The 16,800-nt window shown below is 34.7% G+C and overlaps 1 protein-coding gene across 4 annotated transcripts in view; it reads left to right on the forward strand.

Moving 5' to 3' along the window:
- Positions 1 to 16,800, forward strand: part of ATRNL1 (attractin like 1) — a 743,508-nt gene that overhangs the window by 91,606 nt on the left and 635,102 nt on the right. For all 4 annotated transcript variants that reach the window (XM_004374869.2, XM_023729981.1, XM_023729982.1 and 1 more), the window contains exon 9: positions 6,107 to 6,290. In XM_004374869.2, the coding sequence (XP_004374926.1) occupies positions 6,107 to 6,290 (184 nt within the window). The remainder of the gene's footprint in view (positions 1 to 6,106; positions 6,291 to 16,800) is intronic.

The raw sequence follows: 16,800 nt of genomic DNA on the forward strand, positions 1-16,800 counted from the left end.
TTACTGATGAAGATCAAGACCACAGCCTTCAGTATGGATTACACCTCAACATAAAGAAAACAAAAATCCTCACAACTGGACCAATAAGCAGCATAGTGATAAACAGAGAAAAGATTGAAGTTGTCAAGGATTTCATTTTACTTGGATCCACAATCAACACCCATGGAAGCAGCAGTCAGGAAATCAAAAGATGCATTGCATTGGGCAAATCTGCTGCAAAAGACCTCTTTAAAGTGTTGAGAAGCAAAAATGTCAGCTTGAAGACGAAGGTGCGTCTGACCCAAGCCATGGTATTGTCAGTTGCATCATATGCATGTGAAAGCTGAACAAAGAATAAGGAAGACCGAAGAAGACTTGACACCTTTGAATTGTGGTATTGGTGAAGAATATTCAATATACTATGGACTGCCAAAAGAACGAACAAATCTGTCTTGGAAGAAGTACAACCAAAATGCTGCTTGGAAGTAAGGATGGCAAGACTATATCTTACATCTTTTGGACATATTGTCAGGAGGAGTCAGTCCCTGGAGAAGGACATCATGCTTGGTAAAGTACAAGGTCAATGAAAAAGAGGAAGACCCTCAACGAGATGGATTGACATAGTGGCTGCAACAATGGACTCAAGCATAACGATTGTGAGCATGGCGCAGGACTGGGCAGTGTTTCGTTCTGTAGTATATAGGGTCACTATGAGTCGGAACTGACTTGATGGCACCTAACAACAACATTTTAGGTGTATTTAGTTGAAAAAATTGGTACATGTGTTGATGTTGTTGAGAATCAGGGTTCGTGGTGTGAACGATGGGAGATAGAAATATGAAATGGAGAAGGCAAGGAAGAATCTGTACAGATGGATTGGAATTAGATGTATCAGTATGAGTTCACGATTAGATAGACAGACGACAGACATAAGTATCCATGTCTTAGAAGCTAAGATACTCCAGTAGTAGTGACCACACCTAGCACCCATATTCCAGATCTGGTTTCTAATATTCCCTTTGAAAAGGAATGAGGGCTCCTTGGAAAAATGGCTGAATACCCAAAAGACTTGAAAGCAGGGACTCAAACAGATACTTGTATACTGGTGTTAATTGCGGCATTATTCACAATAGCCAAAAGTGGAAACAACCCCAGTGTCCATCAGCAGATGGATAATCAATATGTGATACAGCCATACAATGGAATATTATTCAGCCATAAAGAGAAATATACACTAAAGTATTTAGGAGTAAATGGGAACAATCTATACAATTCAGTGGGTCAGAAAAAAATGTGTGTGTGTGTGTATGTGTGTATGGAGGGGAAGTAATGATAAAACAATGGGACAGAATATTAATAATTGGTGAATCTCAGTGAAGGGTAAAGGGGAGTTCTTTGAATATTCTTGTTACTTGTTTGTCCCTTTGAAATTATTTTGAAATGCTAAAAATAGTAACATTAGAGGAAGTAGATGTATGTTTTTTCATATCTGGTAATATAGAAAATACCTTTGAACTGAAGATTGTAAGAATTCCTGTGACCTGCTGTGACAGTGAAGGAAATATCAGCTTGTCCTTTTGCTATACTTAGAATGATGGCTTTTAGGGAATTTGTAAATCTCAAAGGGGAATTATGTGGCTGGTTTTACTAACTTGGACCATAAAGCTTTTCTGGGTTAGTCCTGAGGGAAATTTATTTCACTGTAGGTTAGCAATACCTCATAAACTTTCTAAGAATCTCAATGTGAGTCTCAAGGTGAGTATAATATTAATGTTTAGCTTTAGTGTTTTCATGGCTTTAGAATTTGGAAGGTGTAGTTGGGAAGTCATTATTAATGTGTCATTTTATGTTAACTTTTTTCTTTTGATTTAAAAACCATTCGATATGATGTTTTTTAGAAAGGCAATTTTTTTTTTCCGTTAAGTGTGATGATACTTTATGTGACTTTTCTCTTTAGCTCTTAACATTACATGTTTTTAAAAATTCTTTCGTGAATTTCAAGTGTAAATTGGATATTACTTTTTAGAAAACTGCTATCTGAAAATACAGATCTATCAAACAGATGTATTAGGTAGTGGGGATTATGATTTTTTAATAGAAGAAATCTTCCCCTTAAAGATAATTCCATCCTTAGGATTTTTTTAAAATAGAAAAAGATTCCCTTTAAAAATAATTCCACCATGTTGTTTTGTGCTGTCCTGTCCATTCCGAATCATAGTGACCCTGTATGATAGAGTAGAACTGCCTCATAGGGTTTCCTAGGCTGTAATCTTTATGGGAGCACAGATTGCCACGTCTTTTCTCCAGTGGAGCTGATGATGGGTTCAAACAACTGACCTTTTGGCGCTTAACCATTGCATCACCAGGGCCCCTTACAACTCAAACATAGAAATAACGAAAAGCAAATTTTCATTTTGCTGAAATAAGGCTTGGCATTTGCTGTCAGATTCATTTGTGTAGCACTTTTCAGGACTAATTAGGTAAAGTGATACAGTTTCAACATAAGAAGTAAAATAACATTTTTATAAATTACTAGGTCTGTGACAAAAGCTGCTAAGATTGTCTACATTTTTATATTTACTAAATGTTTCAGAAAATACCAAAATAGAGAGATTAGTTTTGGTTAGTAAATTATTAAGCCATGTGCTTTTAAAATCTGCTTCTAAGCTACATAAATATTATGCATATATTTGAAATCATTCCTTGTCTGTATTTAGAAAGGTTCAGTTGATGCGCATTCAGGATTCATAACATCCTGTTCATTTTGTCTCTGTTCAGCATTCTTTCACTGATGGTGATCTCAGTCCCTTACAAGACAGCTGTTCTATTATTTTGTATATTTAAAAAATTTTATTTATATTGAGAAGAAATATACACTGCCTGTAATTTGTACCTACAGTCTGGTCTGTTTAAGCTTTCTCACTCTAAAGGAGATCAGTTTTGGTAATCTGTATTTCCCTAGGGTATTATAGCTTATATCTAGGTTTCCAAATTTATTTACATATTTTTGTTGTTGTTAGTTGCCCTTAGGTCAACTCCAACTCATGATGATCTTATGTACAACAGAACAAAACGTTGTTTGAGCTCATTCTTGTGGTTATGGTATCAATCCATCTCATTGAGGGTTTCCCTTGTTTTCGCTGACCCACTACTTTACAAAAAAATGATGTTCTTTTCTTGGTCTTTCCCAATGAGGTGTCCAGAGCAAGCAAGATGAAGTCTTGCCATCATTGTTTTTAAGAAGTATTTGTGTTATATTTCTTCTAAGACTCATTTGTTCATTCTTTTGGCAGTCCACAGCATATTCAGCGTTCTTTGCCAAAAGCACAATTCAAATGCATCAATTCTTTTTCTGTCTTCTTTCTTCATTGTCCAGCTTTTGCATGCATATGAAGTGACTGAAAAGACCATGGCCTGGATTAAGTGTACCTTAGAATTCCTTCTTTTATCATTTCATTTCTGTTTGAGGAAATTCCTTTTGCCATTCTTTAATGGTAGGCTTACAGATGCCATTTTATTTTAGTTTTACCTCATCTGAGAGTCTTTTCTCCCCTTCATTCCTGAAGGATAGTGTCCCTGGATATAGAATTGGTGTCTGGTAGTTCTTTTCTTTCAGCACTTGAAAAATGTTGTGCTACTTCCTTTGGGCCTCCGTGGTTTCAGATGAGAAATCTACTGTTACTCGAATTAGTGTTCTTCTGTGGGTAATGTGTCATTTGTGTCTAACTGCTTTCAAGGTTTTCTTGGCTTAATCTTAATGGAAGCAGATTGCCAGGCCTTTTCTTTGGCAGTACTGCTCGGTGGGTTCAAACTACCCATTTTTGAGTTAGCAGTGTTGGGGGTTGGGAAATGCTGGGCCTGAGTAGACTTTTTCTATTAGATTGGGATAGGGGTGCCATAAAACATACGCTGCTATGTTATTCCCAGTTCTGGGGTCCCTAACTGTCTGCTTTCCTCTTTTATACCTTTCGGAATCCTTTGGTTGTCTCGCATTATTTCTAGGGTCTATGGTTGTTCTTAACAGGTGGGAAGAGAGAGAGATGAGCCTATACCATCTTGTGCCACTTAGTAACTTTTACAATTTTGATGAGTGTGTTATTTAACTTGTCCAACTCTAAATTTCCTCAAAAGTAAAGAGAAGACAGAAATAGTACATATCTCAAAGAATTATTACTAAGTTTAAATGAATTAATAAGGTAGTTCCTGAGATATAGTGTATGGTGTATTAGATAATGACTCTGATGATAATTCCAAGGTTGTTTATTTCATCATTGTTTTTAATGGCAAATAAAAACCCAAATGAGTAACAATGTAGAGTTATTTAAATGTTATATATCATAAGTACAACTGAATGTAGCTGTTAAAAAGTAATAAATGGAACATGGAAGGATGCCCCAAATATTTTAAGTGAAAAAATAGTTGCAAAATAGTATGATTCTTTTTTTTTTGTACATATATATATATATATATACATGTAGGTCATGTAAGGTGCTTCATATATGCATAATAAAACAGTTGGAAATATGGTTTGAAAATAATCTTTACCTCTAGTTAGTGTGCTGGAGGAGAAGGTAACTTTCACTTTTTACATTATACACCACCTTATTGTTTTAATATTTTTTGGTAAGGAGCATTTTTATCTTTATTAAAGGGAGAATGAATACAGATATGAAAGACCTTTATATATGCATAAATGTACATGTATTGCTTTAACAAGAGGTTAAAGAATATTAATCATACTATTTTTGATAAGGTAATATTTACTTCATTCAATGGGAATTAGTACCAAAATGTAATACCTGTTAGTTACATGGGTACTACAAAATTTCTTCTCATCTTTAGTTTTCTTAAAGTACAATTGGCTTTAATCATTCCTTTTTGACACTTCTGTATTTTATGACTATTGAATAATTAGAAATCTGTAACTACATAATTCATATTGTGTAAATTTAAAGAGTTTTTAAGGGTCATCTTCATTTTCTACTATTTGATTTGTATATTTTCTGTATGTTGCCTAGGATGCCAAAGTTTAGGTGACCAGTTAGAGGAAAGGCAGGTGGTGTGATATGGGTGCATATTTAAAGACTAATGATAAGTTTTTACATCGTTGCACTTCATAATCTAAATTATATAAGGGCAAGAAGCTGTGTGTTTTTCATATGCATATTCTTAAAAGCATGCTTTGCGTATAGTTAGTGCTTGTGTCAGCAAATCTGCAGTAGGAAATAAGAATATTTTCTACATATACAAAGCGGAATGGGATTTAATACAGGGAATTAATTGCATAAGTTAATAATAAAAAATAAAGTCAGAAGGGCTGGAGATACCAAAGGGAGTGGATCCCTCAGAACTCTGGAATCTACTACACACTCAGGCTAGAGCCTATGAGCCCACATTCGCAATTGAACTACTGAAGGTGCCGCTGGGCAGAAACCACTTCCGCTACAGTTGCTAGAAAACTATACCGGCCGTTACCTGCCTGCTCCTGCTGCTAGAGCCAAAAGCAGAACGTCTCTCTTCCTCTTGCCTTCTGACCTCTAACATATCCCATTGGTGGAAGCTAACAGCAACCCAACTATAAGGAAGGCTTGGAAATTTAATTTTTAGGTTTTCATCCTCAGCACAAAGAACTCTCTAGAAGTCAAAATGGGTCTAAGAACTAAGAGATGAAGGACAAGTAGAGTGTTAAATTTTTTTTCAATGTATGAATTAATCTAAGTTTGTTAATGGCAAGGATCATGTGTTTTTTATGTTTGTAATATCAGTGACTAACTCAGCCTATCACATAGTAGGATCTCCTAAAATATTAAGCCTTTCCTCAGGTGATTTATAAATATAGCAGTGTGTGTGAGAATAAAGTTTTCCTTTTGCTCCCCAAATTTAGTATTTTCAGTATTTTAGAGTCTAAGTTCATTTTAGAAAGACCAATTTTATTGAACTTTAATCCAAGCACCTAACATAGTACTTGGCATATTTTTAATAAGTGTTTCTTGATTAAATGAATATTAGTATACTGTATTTAGTCATAAAAATGTGGTATTGGAATTAACTTGGTAGTTTTGGTGATAGATTAGTTATGTTTCTTAATATTACTACAAGTTCATGATTTATCTTCTTTCTCTTACAGCGTCTAACACTTGGCTTGTTCCAGAAACTAAAGGAGCTATTGTACAAGGTGGATATGGCCATACTAGTGTCTATGATGAAATAACGAAGTCCATTTATGTTCATGGAGGCTATAAAGCATTACCGGGCAATAAATATGGCTTGGTAGATGATCTTTATAAGTATGAAGTTAACACTAAGACTTGGTGAGTAAATTGGGCAGAAGCATGATAAGGAGGAAATTTGACATTAGCTATATCTTATATTTGTATAATAGTAGTAATTATTAAATATTTTCAGGGAGAAATTCTTGAACTCTCTAATCATTGTTTCCACTAATGCCATACTATTGTGTAACAAAGGCACAAAATAATAAATTTTCTACGTTGCCACCATTACTGTAAATGATTGACTTTAAAATAGTTTCTGATCACGTAGAAGTATTTATTCTGTATACATTACTTATATGCGCTGATATTATGTTCATTTCAGATGAATTGTTTAGTTTGACAGGATGACTTTGAGCTTTGGTATTATCTGTCTGGGGATTTGTTCTTTGCAGTCATAGTTTATTGTCATTTGTAGATTAAACAAGTATTTCTTCGCTCTCAGCACCTAACTTCATGTGAAATACAGCGCTTGGTTGCATTTAAGTAGATTTTCCTTTTTTACTGTTATAGACAGTGCTACACTGTACATCTTGTACTGGACTCATGCACTTGGGCAAGAGTTTTCTAGGGTATGTCCTTAGAAGTGAAGTTGCTATATCTGAGGTTATTCATTCACATCTTCAACTTCACTGCATGTTGCCTAATTGCTCTTCAGGTAGCATGTGGCAATGTATATTTCTACCAGCAGAGTGTGAGTGCCCTCTTTGTTCATATTCTCACCAACAGTTGATAATTGTGAGAATTTTTACTTTTTGCCAATGTAATGGGTGTGAATGGTATTTTACTGAGATTTTCATGTGCATTTACCTGTTTACTGCTGTGAGTAAGCATCTTTTTACATGTTCATTTGACATTTGTGTTTCCTATTCAGTGAATTGACTATTCATATCCATAATGTTCTCTTTATGTTTGATGTGGTATTCATAATTTCTTTGTGTATTGATTTTTCTGGGTATGTAAGTTTTAAAATAGAATTTTTGTTGTACTCATTTCCCTCTGTAAAAGCTGGGAAATGACTCCTTTGTTATTTTAAGACACTATGAATTCTTTTAAACTGCTAGCATGAAGTTAATTTAAATATTTAAATGAAAAATTTCCACCAAATCTTGATTTACTCTGCTCCCTTCACTTTCACACATATATGCTAACTTAAAAAAATAATAATAAAGTTGGAATTAAAAAAAATTAAGACTTTTCCTTTGGGTGATTTTGTTAAGTCTCTTTATTTCCTGTTAGTCTAATAAAAATGTGGTATTATTCTTTATATTTTTATAAATACTAAAATAGATTAATTACATTTTTCTTTTGTATCATTTATATGTTGCATTTTATTCCCATTTTAATCTTTCTAACTTACTGTCTGACTTTTTGCAAGAGGACTTGTGATTTAGTGATTAAGGCACTGTGTATCTGCTTAAAGTATTTTACATACATTTTAGATTGTATTATGTCACTAAGGAAGGATAACTGCTTCTGCATGAAGGAAGTGGCATACTTCACAGTAGTAATAATGAGTATAGAAATGCTCAGGGAAGAATCTTAATAGAGAACAGAACTGAGTTATTAGAATAAAATGAAAGTGAGAGATTTAGTTGTTGCTTATCACTTGTGTGAAGTTTGCTCAGTTTGAACATGCTTCTTTATCTGAAAAGTTTCTGTAGCAAACTTTTGAATAGAAGAATATGATTATCAATCTTGACAATTTTAGATTATGCAAAAAAGATATTGGATACTTGTTCCTTAGGAGAATTTAATAAAATCATTCGTGAATTTTTTGAGAACCTCATTAGAAATATGTTATAGATATATACAATGCTTTAATATTTTAATGGGTCCTGAATTGTTTTAAAAGATTAATAAAATCATCAGGGAGCACTAAAATGAGTATTTTCTATTCTTAAAGTTTTATAGCAGTCTTACAGTTTTGATGCTTTTTTTGGCAAGTTTATTATTACATATGGATTATACTATGTGTCAAGTTTATTTGTCAAATTTGATTCAATTTACAAATGTCACTATTATGTGTTAACTCTACAGACCGCTCTTTAATTTTTATTACCTCAGAACTGTTTCTATTTTTTAGTAGATAGGGTTTGATAGGGCCATTTTGTTGAGATATTAAGAAATGGTTTTTAGAGGAATTCTTATTTTTCATGGGTGAAACACATTATTTTGAAATGATACTTACACCAAGAAAAATTAGGAATTACATTTGTTTACAGCATCACAGAACTATCAAGGCAGTGAGAATTTGCAGATCAAGATTTAGGAGAGGATGAATGTCAAAGGAGATGAGTCTGGTGTATTTTGTGCAACTTTTCTCATTGAGATAATTTCCAGTTCTGAAAACTGAGAAGTAAGCAGAACTTTTGCTGGGTTCAATATTGAGGACCAGAATTGGATTTCCAGGTGTGTCAAGGAAGAGGGTCCATGGTAAAAACTTATGGATTTAGTCTGGTCCCTGAAGTTCTAAACTCTGCTAGTGGATATGAGCCCATTTTTGAATCATTACAATCTCTCATTGAATTATAATGAACTGTTAATAGCCTAACAAACCGGCAGAAGCAAAAGTAAATCATCTTGAGGAAGATAATATCCAGATCTTTAAATTATTTCTTTAAGATGTCATATAAAATATTTGGCCCCAAATAAAAAATAACCAGGCTTAGAAAAAGATGAGACAAAAAAAAAAAAAAAAAGTTATTAGAAACATACCTATAGGATAATGGTGTTTGCAGATACCCATAGCCATTGAGTCAATTTCAGCTCATAGTGACCCTGTAAGACAGAGTAGAACTGCCCCATAGGGTTTTCAAGGCTGTAATCTTTATGGAAGCAATCTGACACATCTTTCTCCTGTGGAGCAGCTGGTGGGTTCGAACTGCCAATCTTTTGGTTAGCAGCCGGGCGCTTAACCACTGTGCCACCAGTACTCCTCTGTTTTTAGATGCAAACTTTAAAATAATAATGACTTTATGTTCAAGGAATTAAAATATCAACAGAGATATGGAAATTCTTACTGAAGAATGAAATAGAAATTCTAGAACTGAAAAATAGATTAACTGAATTATGATATCATGAATTTGTTTAACAGCAGATTAGACACAGCTGAAGAGGGAATTAATGAAATGGAAGATACGTCAGAAGGAAATATTCAGACTGAAGTGAAGAAAGACAAAAGGATGAAAAATAAAAGAGGGAAAGATAGAGGGGGCATGTGGAAATGATATGACGTGTGTAATTGGAGTCTTAGAAAGAGAGAAGTGAGAGAACAATTTAGCCCACTATTTGAAGAGGTATTAATTGAGAAGTTTTCAAAAGTGACAAAAGACATCAGGTCACAAATTAAGAAGTTCCGTGACCACCAAGCAGGATACGTACAAGGAAACTCACACTTAGGAATATCATACTAAAGCTTCCAAAAATCAAAACATAAAGAGAAAATTGTAAAAGCAATCTGGGGTGGGGGTGGGGGAGAGGTATATTTCTTTTAAAGGGGCAATAGTACGACTGGCAAGTGATTTCTAAACTGAAAAAATGGAATCCAGAAGACACGATGTCTTTAAATGGCTAACAGAAAAATAATCGTCAGCCTAAAATTTTACGCCGAGTGAAATATCATTAAAAAATGAGAGCAAAATAAAGACATTTCAGAAGAACAAAAACTGAGAGGATTTGACAACATTAGACCATCAAGGAAGGGTATATTATTGAGGTAGAATAAAAATGATCTGAGATACTGGTATGCATGTACAGCAGTGAGAGGGGTAAATTAAATAATCGTTGATAGAAAGATGTAATAGTATAGTAGTGATATAACAGAGGCTTAAATATGTACAAAATTGAAATGCATGGCAATAACAGCACATAATTCGTCAAAGAAATTTTACTGAAAGTTAGAAAATATTTTGTACTGAATGATAATGATAGATCAAAATATGTGTGATGCAGCTAAGAGGGACATTTACGGTCATAAATTCATTTGTTAGAAAAGGTTGAAAAATGTCTGAAAATCAGTGGTCTAAGCATCCCCTCAAAAAAAAAAAAAAAATCCGTTGCTGTCTAGTTGATTCCGACTGATACAGCAACCCTATAGGACAGAGTTAGAACTGTTCCATAGGGTTTCCAAGGAGCAGCTATTGGATTCCAACTGTGGAGCTTTTGGTTAACAGTCATAGCCCTTAACCACTGTGCCACCAGGGCTCCCCTCAAGAAGTTAGGAAAAGAACAGTAGGTTAATTCCAAAGAAATGAGGAAGCAAAGGTAGGAAGAAGGAAGGAAGTATGAGATAAGAGCACAGATTAAAGAAATAGAAAATAAAGATATGATGGAGGTGACCCAAAAGGCACCAAAAAATCAACAGAGCTGGTTGTCTATAAAAACCATTAAAATAAATTTCTACCCAGATTAGGAACACAGATTATACTTTTAAATCACTTATTTCAAGAACCTATCATGAAAATCAGAGTGTAAAGAGATATCACTTCAGATCCTACAAACATTAAAAGTTCATAGAGTATGATAAACAACCATATTACAACTTTATGTCAGTAATTTTGAAAAATTTGATGAATCAGGAAAAATTTCTAGAAAAATCTTAAACCAGAATTGACACATAGAATATCAGAATAGTCTCATATCAAAGAAATAGAATATATAATAAAAATTTCTTTCAACAGAAAACAAATCTACAAATGACTAAATACAAAACAAAACAGACATCCAGGCCTAGATAATTTCACTGGTGAATGTGCCTAAATATTTAAGAAATATATATTAAAGAAGTAAATAACACCAATCTTTCCCCAAATGGCAGACAACAGAAATAATCATCTTGAGACTTATGAGGCCAGGATAACCTTGATACTAAAAAATGAAAAAAATATTAGAGGTAAGGAAAATTATAGTCATATCTTTTTCATGAACATAGATGGAAAAAAAAAATCAGTGAATCCAGCAATTTATGCAAAAGGTTTAAGAATTGGGTTAGTTATAAGGTTAGTTAAAAAAAAAATAACACAGGCAAAGTGTAATGAAGAAAAGCCATATGATCATCTCAAAAGATGCAGAAAAAGTTTAGACAAAATTCAGCATATATTCATGATAAAATCTCTACAGAACTAAGAGTAAAGCAAACTTTTCATATGCTAAAACATACCAAGTAGATAAGTAAAAGGTATCAAAACAAACAACAAATAAACTACTGCGAATATTATAGCGAAATGTTGAAAACTTTCCTTCTAAGATTGAGTATGAGATAAGGGTGCCCAGTATGACCACTTCTGTTCAACATTGTATTGGAATTTCCAGCCAGTGCAATAAGGCAATTAAAGTAAAATAAAATAATTATAAAAGGTATATGGATAACAAGTTGTTGCATTTAAGGTCAGTATAAAATCAGTTGTAATTCTATAAATCCAAATACTGTACAATTATACAGCACAAAACGATAATTTAAAAGCAATACAGTATGTTATCAGTAAATCAGCAACCTAAGGAATAAATCTAATGATCATCAGTAAATCAACAACCTAAGGGAATAAATCTAATGACATATGTGCAACACCTTTACACACAAAACTAAAGCCTTATTGTGAGAAATTAAGACCTAAATAAAAGGAAAATACATAATGCTAAATGGATTGGAAAACTCAATATCATAGAGATCTCTATTCTTCCTAAATTCATCTATAGATTTAATGTAATCCAAAACAAAGTTGCAGCAGGTATTTTTAAAAGATATCTAACAGGTTGATTCTAAAATTTATAAGAATGCAGTCATAGCTAACACAAACTTTTGAAGAATAAAACTGGAGGACTTGTCTACCAGATCTCATGAGTAACTATGAAACTACAGTAATTAAAGTGCTGGTGCATAGGTCGAGAAATAGACCAATTAAGCAAATAGGAATTTCACAGATAGACCTACATATGGGCACTTAGTTTATGACATTGTTGGCAGTGGAGAGCCATCTTTTCAATAAATTGTTCTGCGTCAGTTGGGTATACAGTTGGAAAAAATGAATTTTGAGTCCTACCTCACATTGTACACAAAAATCAGCTTCAAATCAATTGTAAGTCTAAATTTGGAAGGTAAAATAAATAGTTCTAGAAGATAATAGGAGAATATCTTCATATCCATGGGTAAAGGTTCTGAAATAGGATTTATATAGTACTATTAATAAAGGGGTATCCCTGGGTTGTACAAATGGTTAATGCACTTGGCTGCTAACCAGAGTTTGAAGGTTCTAGTCCACCCAGAAGCACCTTGGAGAAAGGCCTGGTGATCTCCTTCCAAAAAAATCAGCCATTACAAACCCTATGGAGTGCAGTTCTACTCTGACGAATGTGGGGTTGCCATGAGTCAGAGTTGACGCCACAGCAACTTTTTTTTATTACTAGTATTAATAAAGGAAAAAAATGATCAATTGATCTGTATTTATATATTTGAAAACATCAGTAAGAAGGTGAATTGACAAGCTGCAGTGTGGGGTATATTTGAAACACATAAAGTCAACAAAGAACTCTTTCTGAAAATACAAAGAACTGCAAATCAATAAGAAAATGTCAGACAACCCAACAAAGAAATGGGCAAGGTACTTGAAGAGGTAGTTTATGAAAAAGGCTATCTAATTGACCATACTACATATTAGAAGGTGCTCAACCTTATTAGGGCAATTCAGATTAAAACAAAATCGAGTACTATGACATATTAACTTAATTGGCTAAACTAAAAAGACTGCCAAAAGACTGCCAACACCAAGTATTGGCAATGATGTGGAACAACTGAAGCTTTCATACTCTGCTTCTGGGGGCTGGTAGGCTATAAACTGGTAGAACCACTCTGAAAAATCTTTGGACAGTATCTGCTAAATCTGAATACACAGCACACACACACGTATACATGTATATGTATACATGTATGTGTATACATGTATGTGTGTGTGTGTGTGTGTGTGTGTGTGTAGCCCTGGTGGAGCAACAGTTAAGCGCTGGGCTGTTAACCAAAACGTTGGTGGTTTGACCCCACCCAGTGGCTCTGTGGGAGAAAAACCTGGTGATCTGTTTCTGTAAAGATTACGACCTAAAAAACCCTATGGTGCTGTTCAGTTCTGTCATATGGGGTTGCTATGAGTAAAAAATAGACTCGACAGCACCTAACAACATATATATATATATATTTCTATGAACTAATACTACTTATATATCTAATTGTATATCCAACAAAAACACGTGTGCACTACGAATCTTATAGAACAATGGCCATGACTTATTTGTGATAGACAATAATTTGATATAAATCAAATGTTCATCAAAAGTCCAAATGGATAAATTAATTGTATATTCATACAATGGAATGCTGTGCAACAATGAAAATGAACAATTTGTTGCTTCATGCATCGACATAGTTGTATTTCACCAAAACAAAGTTGACCACAAGAAACTAGACAGAAAGAATATATAATATACGATTCCATTTACGTAAAGTTCAACACTAAGAAAAATGAATTTATGGTCTTAGAAGTAAAGATGGGGTTACCTTTGGGTAGGAAGAATGAGGAAGTGATTCAAATGGGCAGTAGGGGTCTTCTGGAGTGCTTAAACATATATGCTCACTTTGTGATAACTCATTGAACTATACACTTAAGATTTGTGTACTTTTTGATATATGTGTCATACTTCATAAAAATTTACTTAAAAATAAAAATCTTTTTGTTTTGAATCTTCCATAATATCATATGCTAATAGTTTATCGGAGTCCTAGTGGCGCAGTGGTTAAGAGCTTGGCTGCCAACCAGAAGATTGGCAGTTCGAATCCGTCGGCTGCTCTCTGGAAACCTGTGGAGCAGTTCTTCTCTGTCCTATAGGATTGCTTTGAGTCGGAATCAACTTGATGGCAATGGGTTTAGTAGTTTATTATAACTTGGCATACTAAAAGAGGGTTAATTTTTTTGTTTGTTTAGTCTTTTTATTGTTATAAAAATACAGATAACACATTATTTGCCATTTCAACATTTTTCACATGTACAATTCAGTGAGACTAGTTACGTCAATCATGTAGTTCAACCATCACCAATATCCACTGCCAAATTTTCCATCCCTGTAAACAAAAACTCAATGCTACCTAAACAATGACTCCTCCCTTCCTCCCGTCCCTCCCACCCCTGGTAACCACTATTAAACTCTGGTCTCTATATGTTTGCCTATTCTAGGTATTTCATATTGGTGAGATCATATTTGTCCTTTTTGTTTTACTTACTTCATTCAACATAATGTTTTCAAGGTTCTTCTTAAATATTATTCAAAACATTGTCCATCTGGGACTATTATAGATTGAATTGTGCCTCCCCACCAAAGTTAAGCTGAAGTTCTAAACCCTGTACCTGTAAATATGGCCCTGTTTAGAATACTGTCTTTTATTATATTAATGAGGTCATACTAAAGTTGTTGTTAGGTGCCGTCAAGTTTGTTCCGACTCATAGTGACCCTGCGTACAGCAGAACGAAACACTGCCCAGTCTGGCGCCATCCTCACAATCATTGTTCTGCTTGAGCCCATTGTTGCAGCCACTGTGTCAATCCATCTCGTTGAGGGTCTTCCTCTTTTTCACTGACCCTGTACTTTACCAAGCATGATGTCCTTCTCCAGGGACTGATCCCTCCTGACAACAAGTCCAAAGAATGTAAGATGTAGTCTCACCATCCTTCCTTCTAAGGATCATTCTGGTTGTACTTCTTCCAAGACAGATTTCTTCATTCTTCTGGCAGCCAATGGTATATTCAATATTCTTCGCCAACATCACAATTCAAAGACATCAATTCTTCTTTGGTCTTCCTTATTCATTGTCCAGCTTTCGCATGCATATGATGCGATTGAAAATATCATGGCTTGGGTCAGGCACACCTTCATCTTCAAGCTGACATCTTTGCTTTTCAACACTTTAAAGAGGTCTTTTGCAGCACATTTGCCCAATGCAGTGCGTCTTTTGATTTCCTGACTGCTGCTTCCATGGGTGTTGATTGTGGATCCAAGTAAAATGAAATTCTTGACAACTTCAATCTTTTCTCTGTTTACCATGATGCTGCTTATTGGTCCAGTTGTGAGGATTTTTGTTTTCTTTCTGTTGAGGTGTAATCCATACTGAAGGCTGTGGTCTTCGATCTTCATAAGTAAGTGCTTCAAGTCGTCTTCACTTTCAGTAAGCAAGGTTGTGTCATCTGCATATCCCAGGTTGTTAATGAGTCTTCCTCCAATCCTAATGCCCCTTTATTCTTCATATAGTCCAGATTCTTGGATTATTTGCATAAGATGGAAACAAACAAAAAAAAAAAAAACCCATTGTTATTGAGTTGATTGCGACTCATAGCAACCCTATAGGACAGAGTAGAACTGCCCTATAGGGTTTCCAAGGAGCAGCTGGTGGATTTGAACTGCCAACCTCTTGATTAGCAGCTGAGCTCTTAACCACTGTGCCACCAGGGCTCCTACTAAAGTAGAGTGGGCCCTAAACTTAATCACATCTGAATGATGTTTTATAAAAAAGAGCAGAATAGAGACAGAGACACACATGGAGGAAGACGGATGCCATGTAAGAACTGTCTACAAGCAAAAGAATGCTAAGGATTGCCGGCAGTCATCAGAAACTAGGAGCGATGCCGACAGAAAGAATTGACATGGCCAAGACCCTCATTTGGACTTTTAGGCTCCAGAACTGTGGGAAAATAAATTTCTGTTCCTTGAAGGCACTCACTTGTGGTATCTTTTGGTATGGCAGCTCTAGCGTACTAAAACACTGACCAAACGTGATCAAGAGGGTTAATTTTTAATTTGTAGTTACCAAAATACAGTTTTTTTGGGTCATTGTTGGAAATGGACTGAGACATGAAAGTTCAGGATACACCCAAAGCCATTGCTCCTACCCCACTGCTTCAGGACTACTTCGGTCTGGCTTCTTTACACTTAAAGAGTAAGAGAGAACAAACATCCTTGGTTCATAGAAATGCCTATTTCTCAAAAAAGGGTTTCTGTTCTATTAGAAGGTTTTATTGATTGGCATTATCATTTGCTAAGGGTCTTTAACTATGCTGTAATGATTTTGAGTATCAGGACTATTGTGATCTTGATGATTTTCTTAACCTTATTAGATAAAGTATCTCATCTCTTTTTTTTTTTTTTTTAATTGTGCCTTAGGTAGAAGTTTACAGCTTAAGTCAGTTTCTCATACAAAAGTTTATACACACATTGTTATGTGACCCTAGTTGCCATCCCTATAATGTGACTGCACATTCCTCCTTTCCACCCCGGATTTCCCATGTCTATTCAACCAGCTCCCATCCCTTTCCACCTTCCCATCTCGCCTCCGGACAGCAGCCACCCATTTAGTCTCATGTATCTACTTGAACTAAGAAGCATACTCCTCACGAGTATCACTTTATGTCTTACAGTGCAGTCTGTTCTTTGTCTGAAGAGTTGGCTTCAGGAATTGTTTTCTTTCAAGATTTTATATATGTCATCCCATTGCCTTCTTGCCTGCATGGTTTCTGCC

Source organism: Trichechus manatus, unplaced genomic scaffold (assembly GCF_000243295.1).
Source record: "Trichechus manatus latirostris isolate Lorelei unplaced genomic scaffold, TriManLat1.0 scaffold00031, whole genome shotgun sequence".
NCBI lineage: Eukaryota > Metazoa > Chordata > Mammalia > Sirenia > Trichechidae > Trichechus > Trichechus manatus.